Raw genomic sequence first — 21,042 nt, 5'->3', positions numbered from 1 at the left:
TAGAAGATCCAACCTTGAAGTATTTACTTAGCAATACAATTGGTGCCTCTAAATATATATATCCGTTGCAAAGGCGCGTCTGACCCTTCCTTGCTCGCCTCATAAGAATTAGGTCTTGTGCATTATGTTATTAGTAAAGAAGCCAACATATAGGCAGTGGGGGACCAGATGGTCTACTTCATTTTTACACTCGGCCGAACAAGCAGTTGAAGCCCAACTAGTCGCCATAGGTCAACAATAGTTCCCAAAAGTAAGCATTCCGGGATCTTCTCTTGATGAAAGGGGGAGGATACTCCAACCGGGTACCCAAAATAAGGGCTTGCTGTTACATGCAAGTAATAGTTCTTTCTTTTTTAAAATTCTTTATTTTTTTATTTTATTGGTTTAAATTCAAACCTTTAAAATATTAATAGTTCTTTCTAAGCCACTGAAACACTGCATTTGGAAGCCAGAGGAAATCTGTGTAGATTCTACCTCTTTCGAAACCTTGCTCCAAAAGAATTCTCTTCACATGCAACCGGGATAACTACCAAAGGCTAATGGCTTAAATAGGACAATCTCTGTAACATGTTCTCAAAGGATATCGTTTTTACTAGAGTTGATTGAGGCTGTAATGTTGGGCAAACTTTAAAAAAATAACCTACACTTGACTAGTGCACTGACAGCGCATTTAATGACAGTAGTCTTTTTTTGCGTTTTACCTTTACTTTAGAATTGAGTGTTGGAATTTACATTTGAAATGTTTATGAATGAACACATTGAAAAGGCATAATAAACACGTTGGATACTGTTGTTTGCATGTTTGAAAATTGCCATTTTCTCTGAACATTTCACACTGGACAAAAAATTGCAAATTGATTGTTACGATCTATTTTGCCTGGATTCAGTTGTAACATATGTTTTTCTTATTTGTTTGCAAATCTGCAAAGGGAAATCAGCGACTACATTTAGCCAAAGCAAGTGAAGCATACATACTGGATGGGCGTTTGCTGATTTCTGACTGTTATACATTTGAAGGAGCAATACAACTTTTACAGCTAATTTACCCTCGCTCTTCATTGTACACGTTGGTATTTTTTTTACATGCATCCATTTTACGTTTGGAAAGTGCCAAAGGTGAAATTCTTTGAGCTGCTTTTTCATTTCGTTCTCTTTCCATCTTTCTGTACTTTAGTAATGAACAATGTGATCATATTAACAATGTTGAAATAATGTCTAATAGTTTAAAAGAACTGGCGCCATGCCATCTGACCTTTAACCCCGATTTACTCACTGGTTCAATCTATGTGAAAAATCATAATTTATTCTATACCTCTTTTTAATATCTGGAAAGAATGTGTGTGCTTTGGAGCCAACTAACCTCCAACAGTGTCCAGAGAAGCTAAGCAGCACTTTCACTTCAAATTCTGCAATAGTCAAAATGACTTCCAATTGTTCATTTGTTCTTAAGGCACAAATAATGTTATTATGTTTTTTGATATGATATGATATGGCATTTGTAACGTGCCTATACACAAGTGTTTCAAGGCACGACGAGGCCTGGGAGGGGAAACAGAGGGAAGACAGACAACGATCCTACTAGGCCAAGTGACATTGAGATCGCGCAACTGCAGGGGAGGGGGGAAGGAGAGAAGTGCAGGGGGAAGGGGAGGGTGCAGTGCAGTACACAGGATAACAGTAAGATAAATAAAGGCAATAAATAAATAAATTAAAGTGTGGCCAGCAGGTGGCAAGTGCAAGGGTAGGTGCAGCCATCAGGTGTCAATTGCTAGTCGGGGCTGTATGGATACAGAACAATCCCCATGTGCAAGGGATGCCAGGGGGGCAGTGCAGGTGTGCAACTGGCGGGGAGGGGACCTGGGACCGAGATCAGAGGGTAGCCAGGTAACCAGTGCAGTTTCAGATTTAGTCAGGAGATCAGCAGGGGAGAGGAGGAGAGAAAGCAGTAGCAAAGAGGAAGGTCTTGAGGTGCTTCCGGAACCGGAGATGGTTCTCCTCAAGTTTCAGAGGGGCCCGGAGGCTGTTCCAGAGGGAGGCCCCAGCAGAAGAGAGAGACCTAGCACCAACTCGCTGCTTGGAGAAGTGACTGACGCTGAGGGAGTTGGAGGTGGATGAGCGAAGAGCTCAAGAGGGAAGATATTTAGGAAGAGAGAGTTGAAGGTATGGAGGTCCCAGGCCCCAGAAGGCGTTTTGGACAATGCAGAGGGTTTTGAACTTAATCCTCGCTGCCACTGGGAGCCAGTGCAGAAATTTTAATCCTGGAGAGATACGATCCCTGGGCTTGAGGCCAAGGACAAGTCTTGCAGTCCTCTTCTGGGTGAGTTGCAGTGCGCTAAGAGTAGAAGCAAGCAGATTTAGAAAGAGGCTGTTGCAGTAGTCCAGCCTAGAGAGAACCAGAGCTCTGGAGACAGTGAGCTTCTGGGGGAAGGAGAGCAAAGGAAGAATACCTCTGAGGAGGTGGAGCTTGCAGTGTGACTTCTTGGAGATGTCAGAGATGTGAGGAGAGAAGGAAAGTGTGGAGTCGAAGATGACCCCGAGGTTTTTAGCCTCATAGGTGGGTGCAAGAAGAGGGCCAAGGGACGCTGGCCAGAGAGTAAACAGGAAAGGAGGGAGCAGGTGTGCCGATGAGGAGAATCTTGGTCTTACTGGCATTAAGGCAGAGATCATTGGCAGCACACCACTCCTGGATAGCAGACAGACAGTCAGAGGTGAGAGAAGGATAAGAAGTGGCGGAAGGGAGCCTGAAAATGAGTTGGGTGTCATCCGCATAGCACTGAAAGTTGGGGCAGAGAACGGCAATGCGGTGGGCAAGAAGTGCCAGGTATTGGTTGAACAGCAAGGGAGAGAGGTTAGACCCTTGGGGAACACCACAGGTAGAGATAGAGATAGAGGAGAGGAAGGAGCCAAGTTGGATCTGGGAGGGTCGATCGGCGACGAAGGTGGTCAGCCAAGCCAGGGCCTGATCAGTGATACCCAGGTTATCACGGAGACGGTTCAGCAGGATGGCATGGTTGACCGTGTCAAAGGCAGAAGAGAGATCAAGTAAGATGAGGACACGGGGTGTTGGAGTCAAGGTTGGAGAGCAGGTCTTCACGGATGTTCAGGAGAGCAGTTTCCGTGCTTCTGGCAGTTCTGAAGCCAGACTGATGGTCATGGAGAGAACCAACAGATTCAGCGTGAATGTTAAGCTGAGAGATTGCCAGCTTTTCCAGGAGTTTGCCCAGTAAGGGAGTGATGGAGATTGGATGATAGTTAGCTGGGCAGGAAGGGTCGGCAGAGGGTTTCTTAAGAAGAAGCTGCACAAGGGAGTGCTTTAGGTGGTAAGGGGAAGACTCCAGTGGCGGAATAAATGTTGCGATCGGGGCACAAATAAAAATAACTTCCCTGTGATTGCTGCTTATATCCCCGCCCCCCAAACAGAGAAAATAGTGATTTCGACACAATCTATTCTGCCATTTTTACCCCACACTTGTGAACATTTCCAATGTGCACGTGGTGCATAAGTGTGTCCGTTCACGTCGGGTCCACATGGTCAGGGGTGGACTGGCCTATGGGAAACTCTGGATATTTCCCAGTAGGTCTCCGGACCCTGGGCCTTTTTTGTGTGGTAACCTATTGTATTGCCACATTTTCTCATAGGAAAAAGGATGGGCTTGCTGAAAATGTTGCACTGTGGGGCCACTCTGAACATTATTTCCAGGGCCTCTTTTGGTTCCCAGTCCTCCCCTGCACATGGAGATGCTCACCATATGTTTGAGACTAAAACTTAGACCCTCATAAATTTGCAAAGATTAATTTCTATGAATATCAAAATGCACACTCTTGCTAAAACTATAGTAAAGACTACATAGTCGTCCTATCATCTAGTGGGCAGGGATGATTATTTCATCTGTTAGAACTTCTAAGAGAGTGCACCTTCTACAATTGCTTTAGGTCTTCCAGCATCATTGGTATGAACATGCAACAGAATCAAATACTCCTATTGTCCTAAGATACCACTGTTGGTATCCATTTCTGATGAGGTTTGATGGCACATGGGGTGTTGCTAGGTCTGGAAAAGATCTGGGGCTGCGTTAATGTTGCGACTGTCGGGGCTGGGGGCTAGCTAGCCTTTTGCTTGTAGTCCCCGAGCTTCTATCCAGGGATACAACCAAAAGACCCAGGGCTATAGCGGCTTTCCCCCCAGCATTCCGCTAGCGACGCCTCTGGATGGCACCACATTAGAAGCATGACCCTACTTGTAACAGCGGGCTGCGGCAAAGCAACAGAATGAAATACGGGGTTGCCACTTGCAGCCAAAGGACTGAGAAACATGGCAATGTCTGAGCGATTTATTGTGTTCTTAATGCAGACCAAGTAACTGAACTAGTTAAGCAACATTGCTGCTTTGGAGGGAGTAGGAGTAATGATGTCCTTCCATGCACCTTTTGACATATCAACATGCAGGTGCAGAGAACATGCCAGTAATTCACCCAGAGGTAGATTAACCAACAACCACCGCTCAGATCGTACAACATTGCCAAAAACCCTGCAAATGTTGATTGTTTAGCACATGCAATTCTTGCAGGGAGGCCCAAGATTCCATAGCTAAGCTCAAACAGGGATTTGCATGTAGCCAATTTATTTTGTAAGCTTCAGGGTCAGACTGGGACATACAATAGTGTGGGTCACCCAGACGAAAGTGGCACCCAATCATAAATGCCCTGTAAAGGTAAATGTCAGTTTGTTACTTTTCATAAGAGGCTGTTTTGAGTGCTTGGTCAAATGTTTTGCAAATACTGCTTTTGAATGCATTTTAATGCACATGTGTTCAGTAACATTGGTCAGAGTTACATTTTCGTCCAAAAAACTAGCCCACCACACTAGCATGTTAGGCCAGCACTGTGGGGCCACAATGTCCAGTACTAGCCTGGATACCATTGAAGTGACAGGGCAGCCACATCACTGATGGTTGTCTGCCTTTTTACAGCAGGGAACATTCGACATACATGAACCCAGCGACCTCTCGCTACATGCGGCCCTTTACCAAGGTTTGAACCCCCGCGTCACGGCGCAGGCAAACCGGAAGGAAGAGGTCATGAATCCCAGACAATGCAAGCGTGACAGTGAGCATGGCAACATGATGGCACCCCCCAAGCCCCCTCCTCTGCAGATTCTCGTTTAACACTCGATTTAAACAGGAAATACATATGTTAAATCCAACCTACACTGGTGTGGACTGTCTGATGGTCCTGGTCCAGCTGCACTAGGAAGGTCTAAACATATTCTGCCAACATACCTTCATGAATGATGTACAGCACAGCTCAGCTAATCAAATCACAGCACCCTTGAGGAAACGTGCATCAACGCATGCACGAATGCCCATGTGAACAAAAGCAAATGCTGGCCATGTGCTTTGTTTCACACAGTATTTGCGGACTCTGGTAATTTCTCTAACTCTGTAATGTTTCCCAACTCCTTGTAGGATAATTAACACACTCTGTAAGAAATGCAATCAGGGACAAACTACGTTCTTGTGAGACTCCCGCTCCACCAAGAAGTAAATGTTATCGGTAAATAGTATTCGTATAACAGCAGGGGTGGCTTTGCTGGCAGAGGTTAATAACATGCAAATAAGTATCGCAGGAGGTAAAAACACCACTGTCAGCAATTTTTCACAGCACAAGGACAACCATCTGTGGAAGTATGTACCATTGACATTAGAGAGTACTGCCGTTCATAAGAAGTGATCATTTCTGGGTTAGGGGTATCTCTATAGTGGAAAAGCACACCTGCTTAATTACTTGAGTGTTTCGCATCCCATTTCAGCAATTGCATAGGGATAATAATTTATAACCAGTGCAGAGCTGATATTATTTTGGGAAGTCATTACCTCTGTTTTAAGACGTCTGATTTTTACTGTGATGGATTATGCTGGTGGTATCCTTAGCAGTGCCGGTAAATCAGCAGTGTGGATTTTGGAGTCAACTGGTCATTTTACCGTCTGTAATTGGATGCAGTTTACCTCTGGCAGTATTTGGTATTTACCAATACAGGTAGCATTATCATCTTTTTAGGGAAAAGGACCGCGGTGGAGACATTACAGTATGGACGACTTGTTTACACATTGTTATTTAAATTTGAGAAAAGTGTTTTCATCAGCATTCTTCCAGACAACTGTGTCCAGGTATTCCTAATGGGATTTGCAGGATGCCTGTTGCCCAGTAACGAGGCCATTCGAAAAGATTGTGCTAATGCTACTCTCAACTTGAGATTCCCAAAACTGTTCTGCAAAAGGGGTGTGGTTATTGTGACAGGGTCAGGGACATGACCCTGACCCTGTCAGGAGGGGGGAGGGCATTCCCTAACCCCCCCCCCCCCGCTATGCGTGCCATGAGCGTTGTCTTGGTTATTGTTCCTGTGTGATATTGGTGCCCTGGTGACCAGATGTGGTGGTGCTTCTAGGTACAGATGTCCCCCTACTCGACCAATGTCTGACAATGCTACGGAGTTGGAAGGAGGAGAAGACCACAAACTACAAAACACCCTAAGCCAGCTAGAGAGTCCAGGGGGAGGGCGGCGGGGGTGCTTAGAAGAAGGGGTGGAGGTATGTAAAAGGGTTAGGAAATTGAATCTATCAAGGCAGGCGGGAACCCTTTACCCCTTATTGGTGTCATACATGTGATTACCAGTACCACTTTCTGTCACCCAATCCCTTCCAGTGTTATTTCTGGCCAGTGTTTTGGTTCTCGTCTTGCAGAGCATCAACTCCCAGAATGCTCCTGTGAGCAACAAAGAAAACCTGCACTGGAGACGAATGAGCGAGAAACCTGAGGTATGGCCACCTAGATAAACTTGGAGCAGCCATCATGCATAGACATCGCCCAGAGCTTCAGAAATACAAACAACGCACCTCAGAGAAAGAAAGGGGAACTTTCAGGCCCTCTGCATGCCTGAGGCACAGTACACCTTGTTTTTTATTTTCGGCATGCACCTTTGTTTGACCAGAATTAAACAGTTTTTGAATAGTTATACTATAGTGAGGGCGTAGGTCATATTGGGGAGGTAATGGCGGATCCCCCATAATAAAATTAAAACCGGTTGAATTCTGGTCGAACAAAAGTGCGCAGTCAAAATGAAAACTTTAAAAAGTAAGCCGTTCAAAACATGAACTCTGAGAAACAGCAGAGAAGCCTTCTGAGACTGTTACAAAAAAACGGTGCTGGAAAAGTGGGAGGGGCTTAGAGCCTTTAAAGCCTTTCTCGCGAGTAAACCAGCATCTGGAGGAATGGCAGGCACAGAATGGCCCACAGTCAGATGCACAATGGGAGGGAGAGGAGGTTACAAGCAGAAAGCACACTGTATATGAGGGAAGCAAGTGAAAGGTACAGTGTGTGTGTTGTAGTGGGGAGGTCAGGAGGAGTGAAGGTCGAGCGAGAGACCAGAGGAAGGACGGCCGGCCAAGCAGAGTGCTGAGGAGTTTCTGGCAGATTTGTAAGAGTGCAGGTGAGGTATTGGTAGTGAGAGAGAGTGATACTGGTTTGCGAGAGTGAAGCAGTGAGTGAGCGAGTGTTTGTGACAGGGAGGGTAGCAATGAGGGAAGAGTGGGGGACAGAAGTCGGGGAGTGAGAGTAGTATGTAGAGTGAGCGGGTGCTGTTAGAGAGTAAGGTTAGTAGATAGGGGTGTGGGGCGGTGGTGCAAGGAGAAGGGGCATGAGGAGGTGAGAGTAGTGAGAGTGTGTCGGTTAGGAGGGGCTGAGAGTAGCAGAGTGAGGACAGGTAAGAGTAGTAGCTTGACGAGGGATGAAAGTCATAGGGGAATGAGGTGTGAGAGTAGTAGCGTAAGGAGTGGTCAGAGTAGTAGCATGAGGAGGATGGAGAGCAGTGATGTGGGGAGGGAAAGCGGGAGAGTAAAGGCGCTAGGAGAGTTGGAGTGAACATGCAGGACAGGAGAGTGGGACGGAAGGTGAGAAGAATCGAGAGAGGAGTGGGGACATATGAGTAGAGCAGAGCAGGAAAGGGAGGGGTGAGAAGTAGCACAACCAACAGAGAGGCGAGAGAGGACACAAAGACGAGCAGGCAGGTGAGAGGAAGGAGCAGGGTGTGTTATCAGCTCCAGCATAACACCATTCTTACCTGACACTCAGGTGTTTACTTACACATGTTAAATACATCCCACACATTTACTCAAAGAGATCCACAATTAGTCACACATTAGGCACAGTTACATCATCAGGTGAGCCACAAATCAGAATGGATGAACACGTTTGAGAAGGACCTTTGTATACCTGCTTCAGGGAGGATGCTTGGTTAGAATGTGATGTTATGAACAGAAAACATGATGCTGCAAACGACCAACTCCGTAAGCATTATAGAACTCCTGTTGGTTATTTCCTTAACATAAAAGCAGACAGTTAGTACTTAGTTAGCCACTGCAAGACACACAATGTCATAAAGAGCCGCAGCCCTGCTCACAATGTCTACTCTTGGCAGCCATTTTGTAGAACACATGAACACAGTAAATATCTGATAAGAAAGAATGATTACAAATCCAAGCATTAGAGGGATAATTAAAAAATGCAAGCAGCGTAAGCACAGTAGGATCTTCGCCTCTATGCAGATTCCATTTTTGAATGAATTCATTTTCCTGGAATTTCTAATGATTGACCGATCTCAGCAGCTTGGATTTCTGTCATGATACAGTAAAAGCTCAGACGCCTCTTTTGGCAACATTTTCATGGAGCAGTGGTCTTTTACTCTTCATGATTTTAATGCCAGTAGGAGTACTTAGCGCTTGGGAGGTTCATATTAGCCAATCACATATGAGTACTTAGCATTTGCGAGGTTCATATTAGCCAATCACATTGTTCAGTATGTGTACATAAACTACTGGCATTGGGCTGCATTTTTTAGTCAACTGATGGTCACCGCAAAGCTCCCCTTTTGTTTTGTTGTTTGTAACTAGCAGCTTCCTTTGGTTGCTTTCTCCGGGCCAGCTTCTTCCTCAGAATGTTTACCATGAAAATGGAAAGAGGACTTTTTAATTTCAAAACGTACTCTGTTTCTCTGTTCCTCATATCAATAGCGGCCATCATTGCTTGGGAAATCTTTTAAAATTGGAAATCTGTGTGTTCTCTGGGCACATTCCCTTTAGTGCTCACAGTGCTTTCTCATTTTGCAAGAAAAAAACAACTAGGCGTCTTACCCAGGGGCTAATAGCTTTATAGCTCTCCATAGCAGGCTGTGCCCGCACTGAAAGGACCCAGATACCTAATTAAAGCCCCTCGCTTTCTTCGGGCCTTGAACGACTGCCATAGCCGCTTTGGCGGCACACAAGGTTAATCAAGTAATATCCTTTAATGTTGATAAATAGCATTTTGACAAATATGAAAGGCACATTTTAAACAAAAACGCAAGAATGGGAGGGGAGGTTTATGTTTAGGGTTAGGGGAGAAAACAGAGAAAATAAAAAGGAAAGGGTTGGGCGAGGTCTGTGTAAAAAGAGAAAGGGAAGCACAGGAAAAAGAAGGAAAAGAAAGGAAATGGTGGATGTAGAAAAGAAGGTGGGAACCCCCAATAGAACATAGCAGGGGAAAAACGAATTATTGAAATGAAACATGACATTGAAGTATATTTTAAACAAACTTGTCAAGGTATATTACTTAATAATCCTAGATGGTTCATCTAGGATAATTGGTTGCTAAACATACAACCAAGGAACGTCTCCATTTGTAACTAAACAGTTTAAACAATTAACACATGGAAGTCATTATTGACCTCCACTCAGCAAATCAGAATGTTCGGAATGCAGTCAATAACCGCTGGTATTGACTGCACGTCAGCTATTTTGACTTCAGAAGCAGTTAGTGAACAATAGAAAGCATTTCTCTGCATTCAAGAAACAGCAATGCAATTTCCAGCAACATTTCTTTCAACAAGACACATAAGCCTAATTTAACACAATAAAGAGAAAGCAGAAACATGAAAAAAGCGTGCACTTTTTTGACAAAAAAGTACACTTTAACATTACACCTAAAGCAAGCTCGTGCTAAAAATGTCCCAGTTCAACCAAGTTCACAATTGAAATGCTTACGTCAAAGTCAATCTAGTTATTTATATTTTACAAAATGAAACCAATTTTAATTTACTAACGTGTGTTCTAAGTTCGTACGTTTTTCTTGGACCACAACAAGTCTAATATCGTTATTGCTATTAGTACTATGTGCTAATAGCCTTATTAGCCTGGGGAGAGGTCTTATCCCCTTGGAATAATGACCCTTCCCCAATTTATGGCCGAGGCGAATTCTTGTTTAACACCCCAAGGAAAAGAGAAAAGTGTACAATGGATATTTATGACCATCCTACTTCCTTCAAAGGTATAAAATATATGCTGCCCATCCTGGTATTTGATATAATGGTTAGTATGATTAAAAAATACAGCTTCATGCAACATTGATGTTGTAGCGTCAGGTTTACAGAATACACAAGTGTTTCTGGTTTGCGTTTGATAGGAGTAGCAGTTGCATCCTGCATCCATTCAGCAACGGCCATCCGCATATCAATATTGTTTTTGCACTATGGTGCAAATAAAAGATGCAGGTACTTGCTTCTTCGTAGCAACTTCTTCCTTCTGAGTAGTGCAAGCACAGTAGCATTGAAAGCACTACTCATGACACATGCTGGAAATTAAAGCATGCTAGTGGTCGACAGCACTTCTCCTATTGAAGTGCAGAGGTTGCTGTGAGGCAGGTGCGGTGCTGTGCACACAGTGGAGTATGTGCATGGCTAAGCCTGGTGCAATTCAGTGTAAAAAGCAGAAAGCTGGATTTTTTGATTGTTTACAAATGACATCCTGACACGTGTCATTCTGTGATGAATCTTAAATGGTTATGAATTGTGACCTGGGCATTAGTTAAGCAATAATAACTGGTGAAGCCTGCATAGGCAAAACCCTGGAGGTGCTAATAGCAATTGAGAAAAAAAATAACCTGCCCGCGCTACTTCGTTCGCAGCAGTGGCTCGGGAGAGTCAGGATTGCCATGGGAATGGAAGGCGGGGCTCCGCTCGGAGCCCCTCTGCCATTTCCATGGCTTGAACAGGAAGCCAAGCCGACCGTGCTGCCCGGGCAGGGTAGCCCTTTTCAGGCAATGAGCGGGGGTGGGAGTGCCTAGAGGCTGGATTTGGGTGTGGGAGGCAGGAGAGGAGGGAAAACAGCACCACCAAGTGACTTTTATGGCATGTCAGAATGTTCCCAAGTCCAAATAGATGTCCTAACACTCACTCAAACTGAACCTTTCCACTTCAGAAGTTGTGTTGTTCACTTTGTTACCGCATCATTTTATGTTCACAATTGGCTACCCTCTCTTGCAATTACCACAGTTCTGGTCTTTTCTGCCCAGTTCTAGGAGTTCTCTTAATTTCCAATATCAGACTCTAGGCCACTCAGGTGTGCCATCGCCAACTGTCTGTCTTGAAAAGCCTTAAGCTGACACTCCCTTTTTATGGCTTATGTTACACTGTTGAAGGTCTAGATATTTCTAGATTTCAAAGAGCTCAGAACATCTTTATACTGAAGCTCACTTGGTAGTGGCTCCCTGAAAGTATGATAACATCCCCGCCATTTTGTTCAAATTCGAGTTCAATTTAAGTTATGCTGTTTGAGCCTCTTGCACCAACCTCAACACTTCCTCCCTATTGACATTCACACTGCAAGCCAACCCAATCCATCCCGGACACAATTTCGTACCCGGTTGGCGTTCCTTTAATAAGACGAAAGGGTACACTTTTGTGACTGAGTGGGGTGTAATACAATAGATCCACACCATTTCTCTCAAAACATCACACCATCTCAACCCTGACCTCATGGCTAACTGAACACCACCATTGAGAAATCAGTTAGCCCGTTCTACCAGCCCATTAGCACATGGATGATACAACACTCTGCGCGTGTGTAGAATACCAAATTGCAACAAAAAAGCCTTCATTGTCTCTAAACAGAACTGTACCCCATTATCAGTCACAATTTCCGTGGGAAACCCTTCACGATACAAAACCTCCTCAAGAAATGTCACCAATTCTACTGTGGTTGTCTCCTTCAGACCCTTCCACTCTATCCACTTCAAGTGATAATGCACCAAAACCACAATAGATGTAAGACCCTCACCCAGTCCCTGGATGGGACCCATTAAGTCCACCACCACGTTTTGCCACAGTTCCTTAGGTACCCACACAGGACACAGTGGTATCTCCCACATCACTTTGCTTTTGTCACTTGCCAAACAAATAACACATTCTCTTATTTTCCTATCTCCTCTGCTGTCCATTGTCGGGCACCAGTAACTCTGTTTTAGGATCCTTTTAGTACTGTTCATTCCACAATGCCCTTGAATGGCAATATCTGTTAACTTGTCCCTGATACCCTCTGGAGGATTCACCTTATTCCCCCTGCTGAGCCTTTTTCCGGACATGGACAAACAACTAATTTCTCACTTCATAAAATCGATCAAACATCCGGTCCACTTCATTCCTACCAGGCCCACCATCCACCGTCCACTCCTTCACTTTGCTAAGTACTCCATCACCCCTCTCTGCTGCCATCCATACCTCTTAATTCAATCCTTCTTATTCAATGCTGGCAACGATCATCTCTTCTTCCTGCTCTTTCCCCACAACCTTATTATCACAATCCACTGGAAGCCAAGAGAGACAATATGCCACCACATTCTCTTTGCCAGGAACATAGCACATTTGAGAATTATAATTTTGTAATCCTAACACCCATTTAAAAATTCTGCATGACCCTTTGGACCAGTTTTCACCAGCTGGCATCTGCACTTATGGCATATGGTCCGTTTTTACTGTGAATCGTTGGTCCCACAAATAAAATGTAAGATGCATGACAGCCCAAAACACAGCTAGGGTTTTCCTCTCTACAACTGAATGTTTTTTTCTGCACCCATTAATGGTCTAGAAGCAAATGCTATTACATGCTCCTCCTTCCCACAGTCCAACTGTGACAAAGACGCCCCCAAACCTAACACACTGGAATCTACCGTTAAAAATGTCCTGCGTCCACTCACAAGCCCTCCTAACGAAGGTGCATTAGAAATCCCTTTCTTTATCTCCTTGAAAGCTTCCATGCACTAAAAATAATAATAATGATTATTATCACTCATCTGACAACAGGAAGATGACCCCTTTCTTTAGTAATGCCCTCAAGGGTGCCAAAATAAAAGCAACGTTATTGACAAACTTGTGATAGAATTCTGCCATCCAGATAAATGACTTCAACTGATCCTTGTCCTGTGGTGCTGGGGCCTTACTTATACTTTCTACCAACCTATGCTTAGGACAAACCCGTCTAGAGGAATGTTTTGCCCTAAATATTCCACCTCACGCACTCCAATCTTACACTTACTGCGCTGTACTGTTAACCGAGCCTTACACAATTTCTCCAACACAATTCTCAATCCTTTAGATGTTTCTCCCTACAATTAGCAAAAAAAACAATGTAATCTTGAAACACAATCGCATTGCTGACACCCTCTAGCACCTTTTCCATCACTCGCTGAATAACAGCTGCAGCTGATGGCAAACCAAAAGGCATCCTTTGGTATTTAAAAGTTCCCTCTGGCGTAATGAACGTTGTGACATATTGGCAATCTTGTGACAAATGAACATGGTTGTAAGCTGCTGATCGATCCATCACTCTGAACCAACTTGATTCGCCCAATACAGCTAAAACTTCTGAAATAACCACTAGAGGGTGTCTTGATGTTCTTATTAAGCCAACACATGTAGTTAAGTCAACACATAAACGGATCTTCCTATTTCTTTTTGCTACCAGCACCACTGGCGAAAGCCATTCTGTGCCATTATGGGGATCTGGCCGCACCTTGTGCACCATTGGCTGCACCCTTGCTTTCACCTTAATACAATGCTCAAAGTCCTTTAGCTTGCCAAAACTCTCTGTGAAGACCTTTGGAAATTCTGAGACCCATTTGTCATCCACTTCCACTATTGTCACTGGAACGGGGCATTTGCCTGGATTCAAAGCCCTAGACTCTGTTGTTCCTCCCATCCCAGCAAGGATGATCCTTTCTTTGCTACCAAAATGTTCACCACACATGCTCTACCTTTATAGCCAACAAGACCTTGACATTTCCCTATCAGCTCTATTTCACTCTCCCTATAGCCACATGGCTGGACATGAGATGGTGATAATTTCTGTAGTTCTTTCGATAAACTTCCTGTGAAGGTCTCCTCTGAAATAATAGTCCATGGGGAAGCACTGTCAACCTTCATTGGTAGCTTTGAGCCATCAATATGAAAGGTGTCCACAGGACCTTCCATTACACCAGCTACTGTTGATATCTCGAATATGTGTTGTGGCTTGATTTCTCCACTGTGAGAAGATGGAGCACTTTCCTGTTCACAATGATTCTGCTTGTACTCCACAACATTGATGGAACTTTCCTTGCACATGCGCACAAAATGGCCCGTGCGTCTACACTTGATGCACTCTGCATTCTTCGCTGGACAGAACACGCTGGTTGCTGAATGTCTATGATTCCCGCATTTGAAGCGCATTCCTTCCTTGTTCCATAGGTTTTCCTTTGGCTCACTGCGCACACTTCTCGACTTTTTTTCTATTCTCATTTCTTTAATATACTGCGTCGTCTGCTCAATTCCCCTGGTCAATTCCACCACTTGTTCTAGAGTCATGTCCTTTGCTAATAATTTCTCTTGAACCTGTCCAGTTGATCTTGAATTAGCAAATTTGTTAAGGCACCAAATTCACATGTATGGCTCAGTTTTCTCAGAACAGCCACATATCCTTCTACTGGCTCCATTGGGTCTTGTGTCCTTTGGAAAAAATTGTACCTTTCAAATGTCACATTTTTCTTTGGTTTGAAATGTTCCTCAATCTTCTTCACCGCCAATGAGAATTCACCCAAGTCTCCGACTCGCTCACCTTGTGGTTCTGGGAGCCCATCATATACGCTGCACCCCTTCGGGCCCAGATTATGCAGCAACAATGTTTGTTTCCTGGAGGGGTTAAAATTGTCCCCACCGATAGCCACCACGTAGGTCTCAAAAGATTTCTTCCACCTTTCTCATCTTATGGTGGCGTCCCTGGTTCAGCTAGGAACACAGGTAGAGGAGGAATTGAAGCTGTGGCCATGCTTGCACTTCCTTGGTGTCCTCAAATGTACTTTCTTTTGCAGACACTGATTCTATAGATTGCTGTGATGCTGTGATGCTCCAAGGTTGATGAACGTTCCTCCCTTTTTGTTTGTTTTGTTGTGTTGTTTACTTGTCTTCAGTGTTCCCGGCTGTTCTCTGCAACTCTATAAATGCTTTTCAGTATTATAACTACTTTGTAGGTTCTTTAATATCTATATTGAATAATCCTGGGCTGTTCTCTGCAACCCTATAAATGCTTTGCAATATAATAAATGCGTTGCAGGTTCCTTAATGGCTTTGCAGGAAAATAAATACTTTGCAGGTTCCTTAATGTCTATATTGAATAATCCACATTCTATTATTCTTTCCTACTCTCCTGCCCTCTGGGCGTATCTTCCTTTTCTTCCGTATTGAGCTTGTTCAGTGACGCGTTGCCTGGCAGCACATCACAATGCTCGGCAGGAGAGATCGACAGTCGCAAGCGTACATCATGTGCCTTATGCTTGAGGGGAGGGGGCGGGGCTTGCCAATTAAAATTGCAGATGAGCGTTGCTCGGACGACATCCTCTTCCCCCAGCTTTGAGATTTTGTTATACAGAGGGTGGGGGACCTCTGCGCGCACCTTTGTATGTGCCTCCTTGCCCCCTCTCACCTCCTTCATGAAGCAATGTTTGGGCCTTGTGCACAGAGTCTGCTGCCATATGGAGGGGCCTCTGCGCTTCCTTTCCGCCCCCTTGTGGGGACCGGGGCTCGCCTCCTCGTTGCCACTGATGTGTTCCCTGCTATCAAATACTGACACAGACACAGTAAGTCGGCAGAAGCAGGTTTATTCAATACAAGCGCAGAGAGCAGCAGGCACCTCAGGCCAAGCTCCACTTCAACTGCCCCCAACGTGTTCTAGAAACAACAGTGGGTCTAGAATACTTCAAGACATAACAGTGTACTTAGGAACAATGCTAGTGATGCCGCTCTCTGTTTTGTCGAGGGCGAAAGGTCGTGTTCCATCGCTTCCTGTGATGTCACTTTGGGGTGGGGTTAAATTACATCACTTCTAGTGATGTCATCAGAGGTCAAGGGTCGTGCGATGTCACTTTCGCTACCTTTTGCATTTTGGTGAAATGACGTCCCTGGTATTAAAGACATTGAATAAGAAACTTCCTTTCATTTTGTTTGCCACATTTCTATTTACCTCATACGGACCGGCCTGTGGGCTAAGAATTACTCTTTCAGAGAATTAGATTCTCAAATTCGATTCCCACAGCCATTCAGGAGAAGCAGGCTTCCCCATCTCAAACCTAATTAAAACTTTCAAGGATGAAAGCTATTGTGTGCAATCAATTATGCCTTGGATGCCATTAAACTTGATGGGCTGGGAGGATAGCTCAGGGGCAGCGCGTTTGTCTTGGAAGCAATACAACACATAGCAACACAGATTTGAATCCCGGTCTCAGGGTCTCACGCTTAGAAACTGGTCTCCGGTATTATTGGCGCAATAAAAGAACAATTATAATTAACTTCATGCTTTATGGACCCACAGCAATTACCACCAGCACCAGTCGATAAAGTACATGTGCTCACACTATAATAAGCTAAATACACACCAATATATGCGCTAATAAAAATGGGAAAAGGCATCTATGAAAAATTCCCGGGGTGTCATGTTCTTCCTGCTATCTGGCTCATTAGAACCAGGGGTGTCACCAGTAGCCCCGTTAGAAGCACTGTTCTACTAAGCTGTCTTTGGAGACAGCAACCTCAGCCCAACAGTCCTGTTCCTCTCTGGGCGCCACCATGCTTGGTGGATTACACAGTCACGGTGGACTACTGGTGACACTAGGAGCATGCGCCATGCTCCAAGCATTGCTCCAGTGTCATGGTGCGGACATCCTCGTGCTCCACCTTCTACAGAAGACTGGTGGCACGTAAATACGAGCAAGTCCTGAGGCGCTGGAGATCTCAACACCTTCTGTTGTTGTATGATTCTCTCATTCCTGCCTGCTTTCTGTCTGTTCTTTGTCTCGCACTCAGTTTTCCGTTGGTCTCTGTTGGCCGAGCCGCCCCTAGCTGCCCCTTGCTTGCTGGAAAAACCAAAAACCTGTTGGGAGGAATCACAAGAAAATCTTATTCTAAAAGACACGCTGGCAATGTCCCGGTACCACATATTGAGCAAAAACTGCCACATGCACGGTCCTTAAAATTTGATGGGGTCCCGCCCAGTTTAACTGCGTTTTGTCATCATTGGAAGAGTCCGTTCTTAATCCAACCGATTCATTTCATTAGTGAAAAGGCCAACATCTCTTACATACCTCAGATTCATTCTGCTAATGCCTTGGCTTGCGCATTGATCATCAGTTAACTGAACATAAGGCAGAACTGACTCAACACAGCGTGGCCGACCATTCACCCTCCAGTGGCTCTGCCTTCCCCGTTGGGAAACAATGAGACTGAACCCGAACCAATGAATTAGGGTGCTCTATGAGCACAATTAAAAGTGAGAGGACTAGAAGGCACGAGAACTGCCTAAGTACGCATTGTAATTGGTTATTTATAACGTGCTTAATACCCAGAGGTTCCTAAGCGCGGACCTGGGGATCGAACCTGTGATGCACTGCGTCATCTGGCTTCCAAGGGAAGCGCATTGCCCATGAGCTATCCTCCCAAGTCAAAAGGGATCGTAATTGTAAAAAGGGATTGTAATTGTGGCGGTAGGGGGCATTTCCTGGTGTCCGATTCCCAGTGCTCTCTTTGTGGAAAGAGAGGAGTATTTGTTCTTGGCATCCTGGAGAGAGCGGTCTGCTGGAGCACTGGAACCACTGGGAGGACCATAGGCAAAGTGACAATATTACTGCTCCTCTGCTGTTAAAGAAACGTATTAAAAACTTGATCACACATTGTCAATTGAAGTACTCTACCATTACAATTGTAAAAACCACTGGACCGACATGGTGGGCGTTATAACAGACAACAAACAAATATACACACGCTGCAGAAGCACGCCAGATTAAGCACGGCACAAGAGCTGTGTAAAGTACAGAGAAATAAAGAGCCATATGGAAAACATGTGTCTGCCATAATAATTACAAAGAAAAGTAGTGAAGGCGAGATTTTACAGTTTTGGGGCAGCACCTTGATGAATTTATTATACACTTTTATAGCCAAATTCTCGAGTCATCTACTCAGCCAATGGATAGCATTTGATACATGGAAGACAAATATATTCAGTGAATACCATGCAGTTAAAGCAAGCTGTGCACACCTTAACACTTCATGCGAAAATAATCAGGGTCTGACCTTCTCTAACCTTTGGAGTGTTTCTGTTCTGCATACACTATTTTGATCTCATGAATGCCTACACCTTTCTCACGGTGTGCAGACAAAATATCGAATCAATAATATTGAAAGTCATAATCTCGAAAACAATAATGTCGAAAAAAAAAAGTTGCATTTTTTATTTTTTTATTTATATATTTTTGTTTGGGGTCCGGGAATAAAAAAAAGGGTAAAACAAAAAAAGGGGGGGTTAGGGGGGGAAACCCCCCATTTCGAATCAGAAACGTAATTTAAAAAAATCCAGTGCCTGCAGACAGTACGGAGTGGTTAACATGGGGCAACTTAAGTACACAATCCCTAAATCATACATATCTGCAGATCTGTTCTGGTAGAGGAAGTATTCACAGCCAGGGTTGCTAGTAGAAAAGTGAGATGTTTCTTCAGGGCACTGGTAGCTCTAGTGACAGCTGTCCATAAAATAGACGATAGTTCTATTTGGCCTAGAGCACACCTTCTCTTTATAATAGTTAAATATTTTCCGATAGGTAGTGGGGTGGCGGGGAGATGACCAACCCTGACCCTGGGTTGTACTAACCAATGAGAAATCAGCAGGAGTCCACACACTTGTGGGACTCTCCCGTCCCCTGCACACCAAATTTGTATTATTTAAGCTACAAACTCAATGTCAGTATAAATTGAGACGATTGTGATAGAATCATATTGTGAGGAATTTACATTTTGGAGCAAAATAATTGATTTCTCAAGAAAAGCTTTTATATAAACATGTCTTGTGTGAATATTGTTGATAAATGTGATGTGTGAATAACTAAACATTTGGTTGTATATACAATACAAATTGGGTGTGCAGGGGACGGGAGAGTCCCACAAGTGTGTGGACTCCTGCTGTTTTCTCATAAAATAGGTGATGACGTGTGCCCGCCCATTGCAGAGATGCTGCCATTGCTTGGATGAAGAGTAGTGCCCAAAAGTAAACATGATGGGGAGCACTCTTCATGACAGTGTAAACACCAGCCTGCATGGGCAGAGACCCTGCAAGCCCATATATAGGTAGTCCTGCCGCCTGGGGGCTACAGGGCCTATGGCCCTGCAGGCATGAGGTGGTGGCCAAGCACCACGGTCCATAGGAGGCTGGGGGGGGGTAGAACAAGGCACTTTGGGTGATATTGGAGTAGAGTTGGTCAGTAAGAGATCTCATTGGCCCCTATGGGTCCCGCAGAAGGATGTCTCAGAAAAAAGAAAGGTTTAAATCACTTATGTCCTTCCTCTGCTTCCTGCTTCTGCGTGCAGAGCCAAAGGGAAGTGAAATAAAGGCAAGTGTTAAAAATATGTTTGTGCAAAAGTATGTGTGAATGAATGCGTGCAGTGTGTGTGTGTGTGTGTGTGTGTGTGTGTGCGCGCGCATGTGTATGTACTTAAGTGGGGTTGTGTATGTGCCTGTGTATATGCAGATGCGGTTGGGCATATGCAAGGGGGCAAAGGGCTGTGTTGGGGAGCCCCTGGAATGACATTAGGGCAGTGCGGAGCGATATTGGGTCAGAATTTGCATTTCAGAGTAACATTAATAACAATGCAGGGCACTGGGAGTGATGGGGTATACTGGGCACTGATAATGACAGGGCAGAACTTGTTATTGAAAGTGACATTGGTGTAGAAATTGGCACTATGAGCGAAAATGACGTAAAACTGGACACTGGGCGACATGGGGAAGATATGCGGCAGTGCCGACCACAAGGGGCAGAAACGGGGCAGCGAGAGCTATCTTGGGGCACAACGACAAAGTGAGAGCTTCATGGCACTGACAATTAGCTGTCTGAGCGACATGGGTTAAAACTGGGGCAGTGATAGCAATGTTGGTGCAGAACTGGGGACAGAGGGTGACGCGTGGGTAGATCTAGGCACTGAGAATGTCATTCTAGACAAACTGGGCATGGAGAAAGACAATGGTGCAGAATGTTACGGGGACAATCGGAATGCAGACTCTATGAATTGGTCACCAAGACACAAGTCACAAGGACGATATAGGGGGAAACATCTCCATTGGTCACAGTCAAGGCCAACAAAAGTCCTCATTCACCATCAGGAACATAGCAGGAATCTGGGGGTGACAAATCTGGGACCGAAATCAAGAGTGGGGATAGCCTTTCTTTCAAAGATGGATTCATATGGAATCTAGGGATAGCAAACCAGATTGAGCCCTGTTTAGTGGGACCATGAGGCTTGCACACATGAGGTCAAGCAATTGATCTATGGACATCATTTGAATTCATAAAGCGTGTTCACCTACAGACTGCACATAGGTAGACAATTGGTTACAAGTAAACGTCCAGACAAATGTCCGAAAACAAGAACGAGAGGGAGAAAGTAAGCAGGTCTTCAGTAAAGAGCAAACATTTGAAGAGTGCGAGCCGGGTGCATTGAAAGTGGGTGAGAATTCCAAAGCTTAAGGCTAGGGGGGAAGAAAAGAGCAATTGTGCATATAGGGCTCCTTGTAATAATGTTTCCGTGAAAAAATCGTCAGGTTCTGCAACGTTTATCTGGCTACCAAAATTATTTCCACAAATATTTTAGGAGGGGTGTAATTATATA

General features: G+C 44.6%; 1 protein-coding gene across 4 annotated transcripts in view; it reads right to left on the bottom strand.

The window, feature by feature from the left end:
• LOC138453590 (blood vessel epicardial substance-like) overlaps positions 1 to 21,042 on the bottom strand; it is a 904,667-nt gene that overhangs the window by 7,423 nt on the left and 876,202 nt on the right. Inside the window, exon 9 of one of the 4 annotated variants that reach the window (XM_069606589.1) lies at positions 8,268 to 8,373. The exons of the other annotated variants lie outside the window; for them this stretch is intronic. Coding sequence (XP_069462690.1) covers positions 8,303 to 8,373 — 71 coding nt within the window. The 3' untranslated portion in view covers positions 8,268 to 8,302. The remainder of the gene's footprint in view (positions 1 to 8,267; positions 8,374 to 21,042) is intronic. 4 annotated transcript variants of the gene reach the window in all.

The sequence above is a fragment of the Ambystoma mexicanum genome, chromosome 4p (assembly GCF_040938575.1).
Source record: "Ambystoma mexicanum isolate Mex_15411 chromosome 4p, UKY_AmexF1_1, whole genome shotgun sequence".
Classification (NCBI taxonomy): Eukaryota; Metazoa; Chordata; class Amphibia; order Caudata; family Ambystomatidae; genus Ambystoma; species Ambystoma mexicanum.
This window is presented reverse-complemented; position numbering and strand designations above follow the sequence as displayed.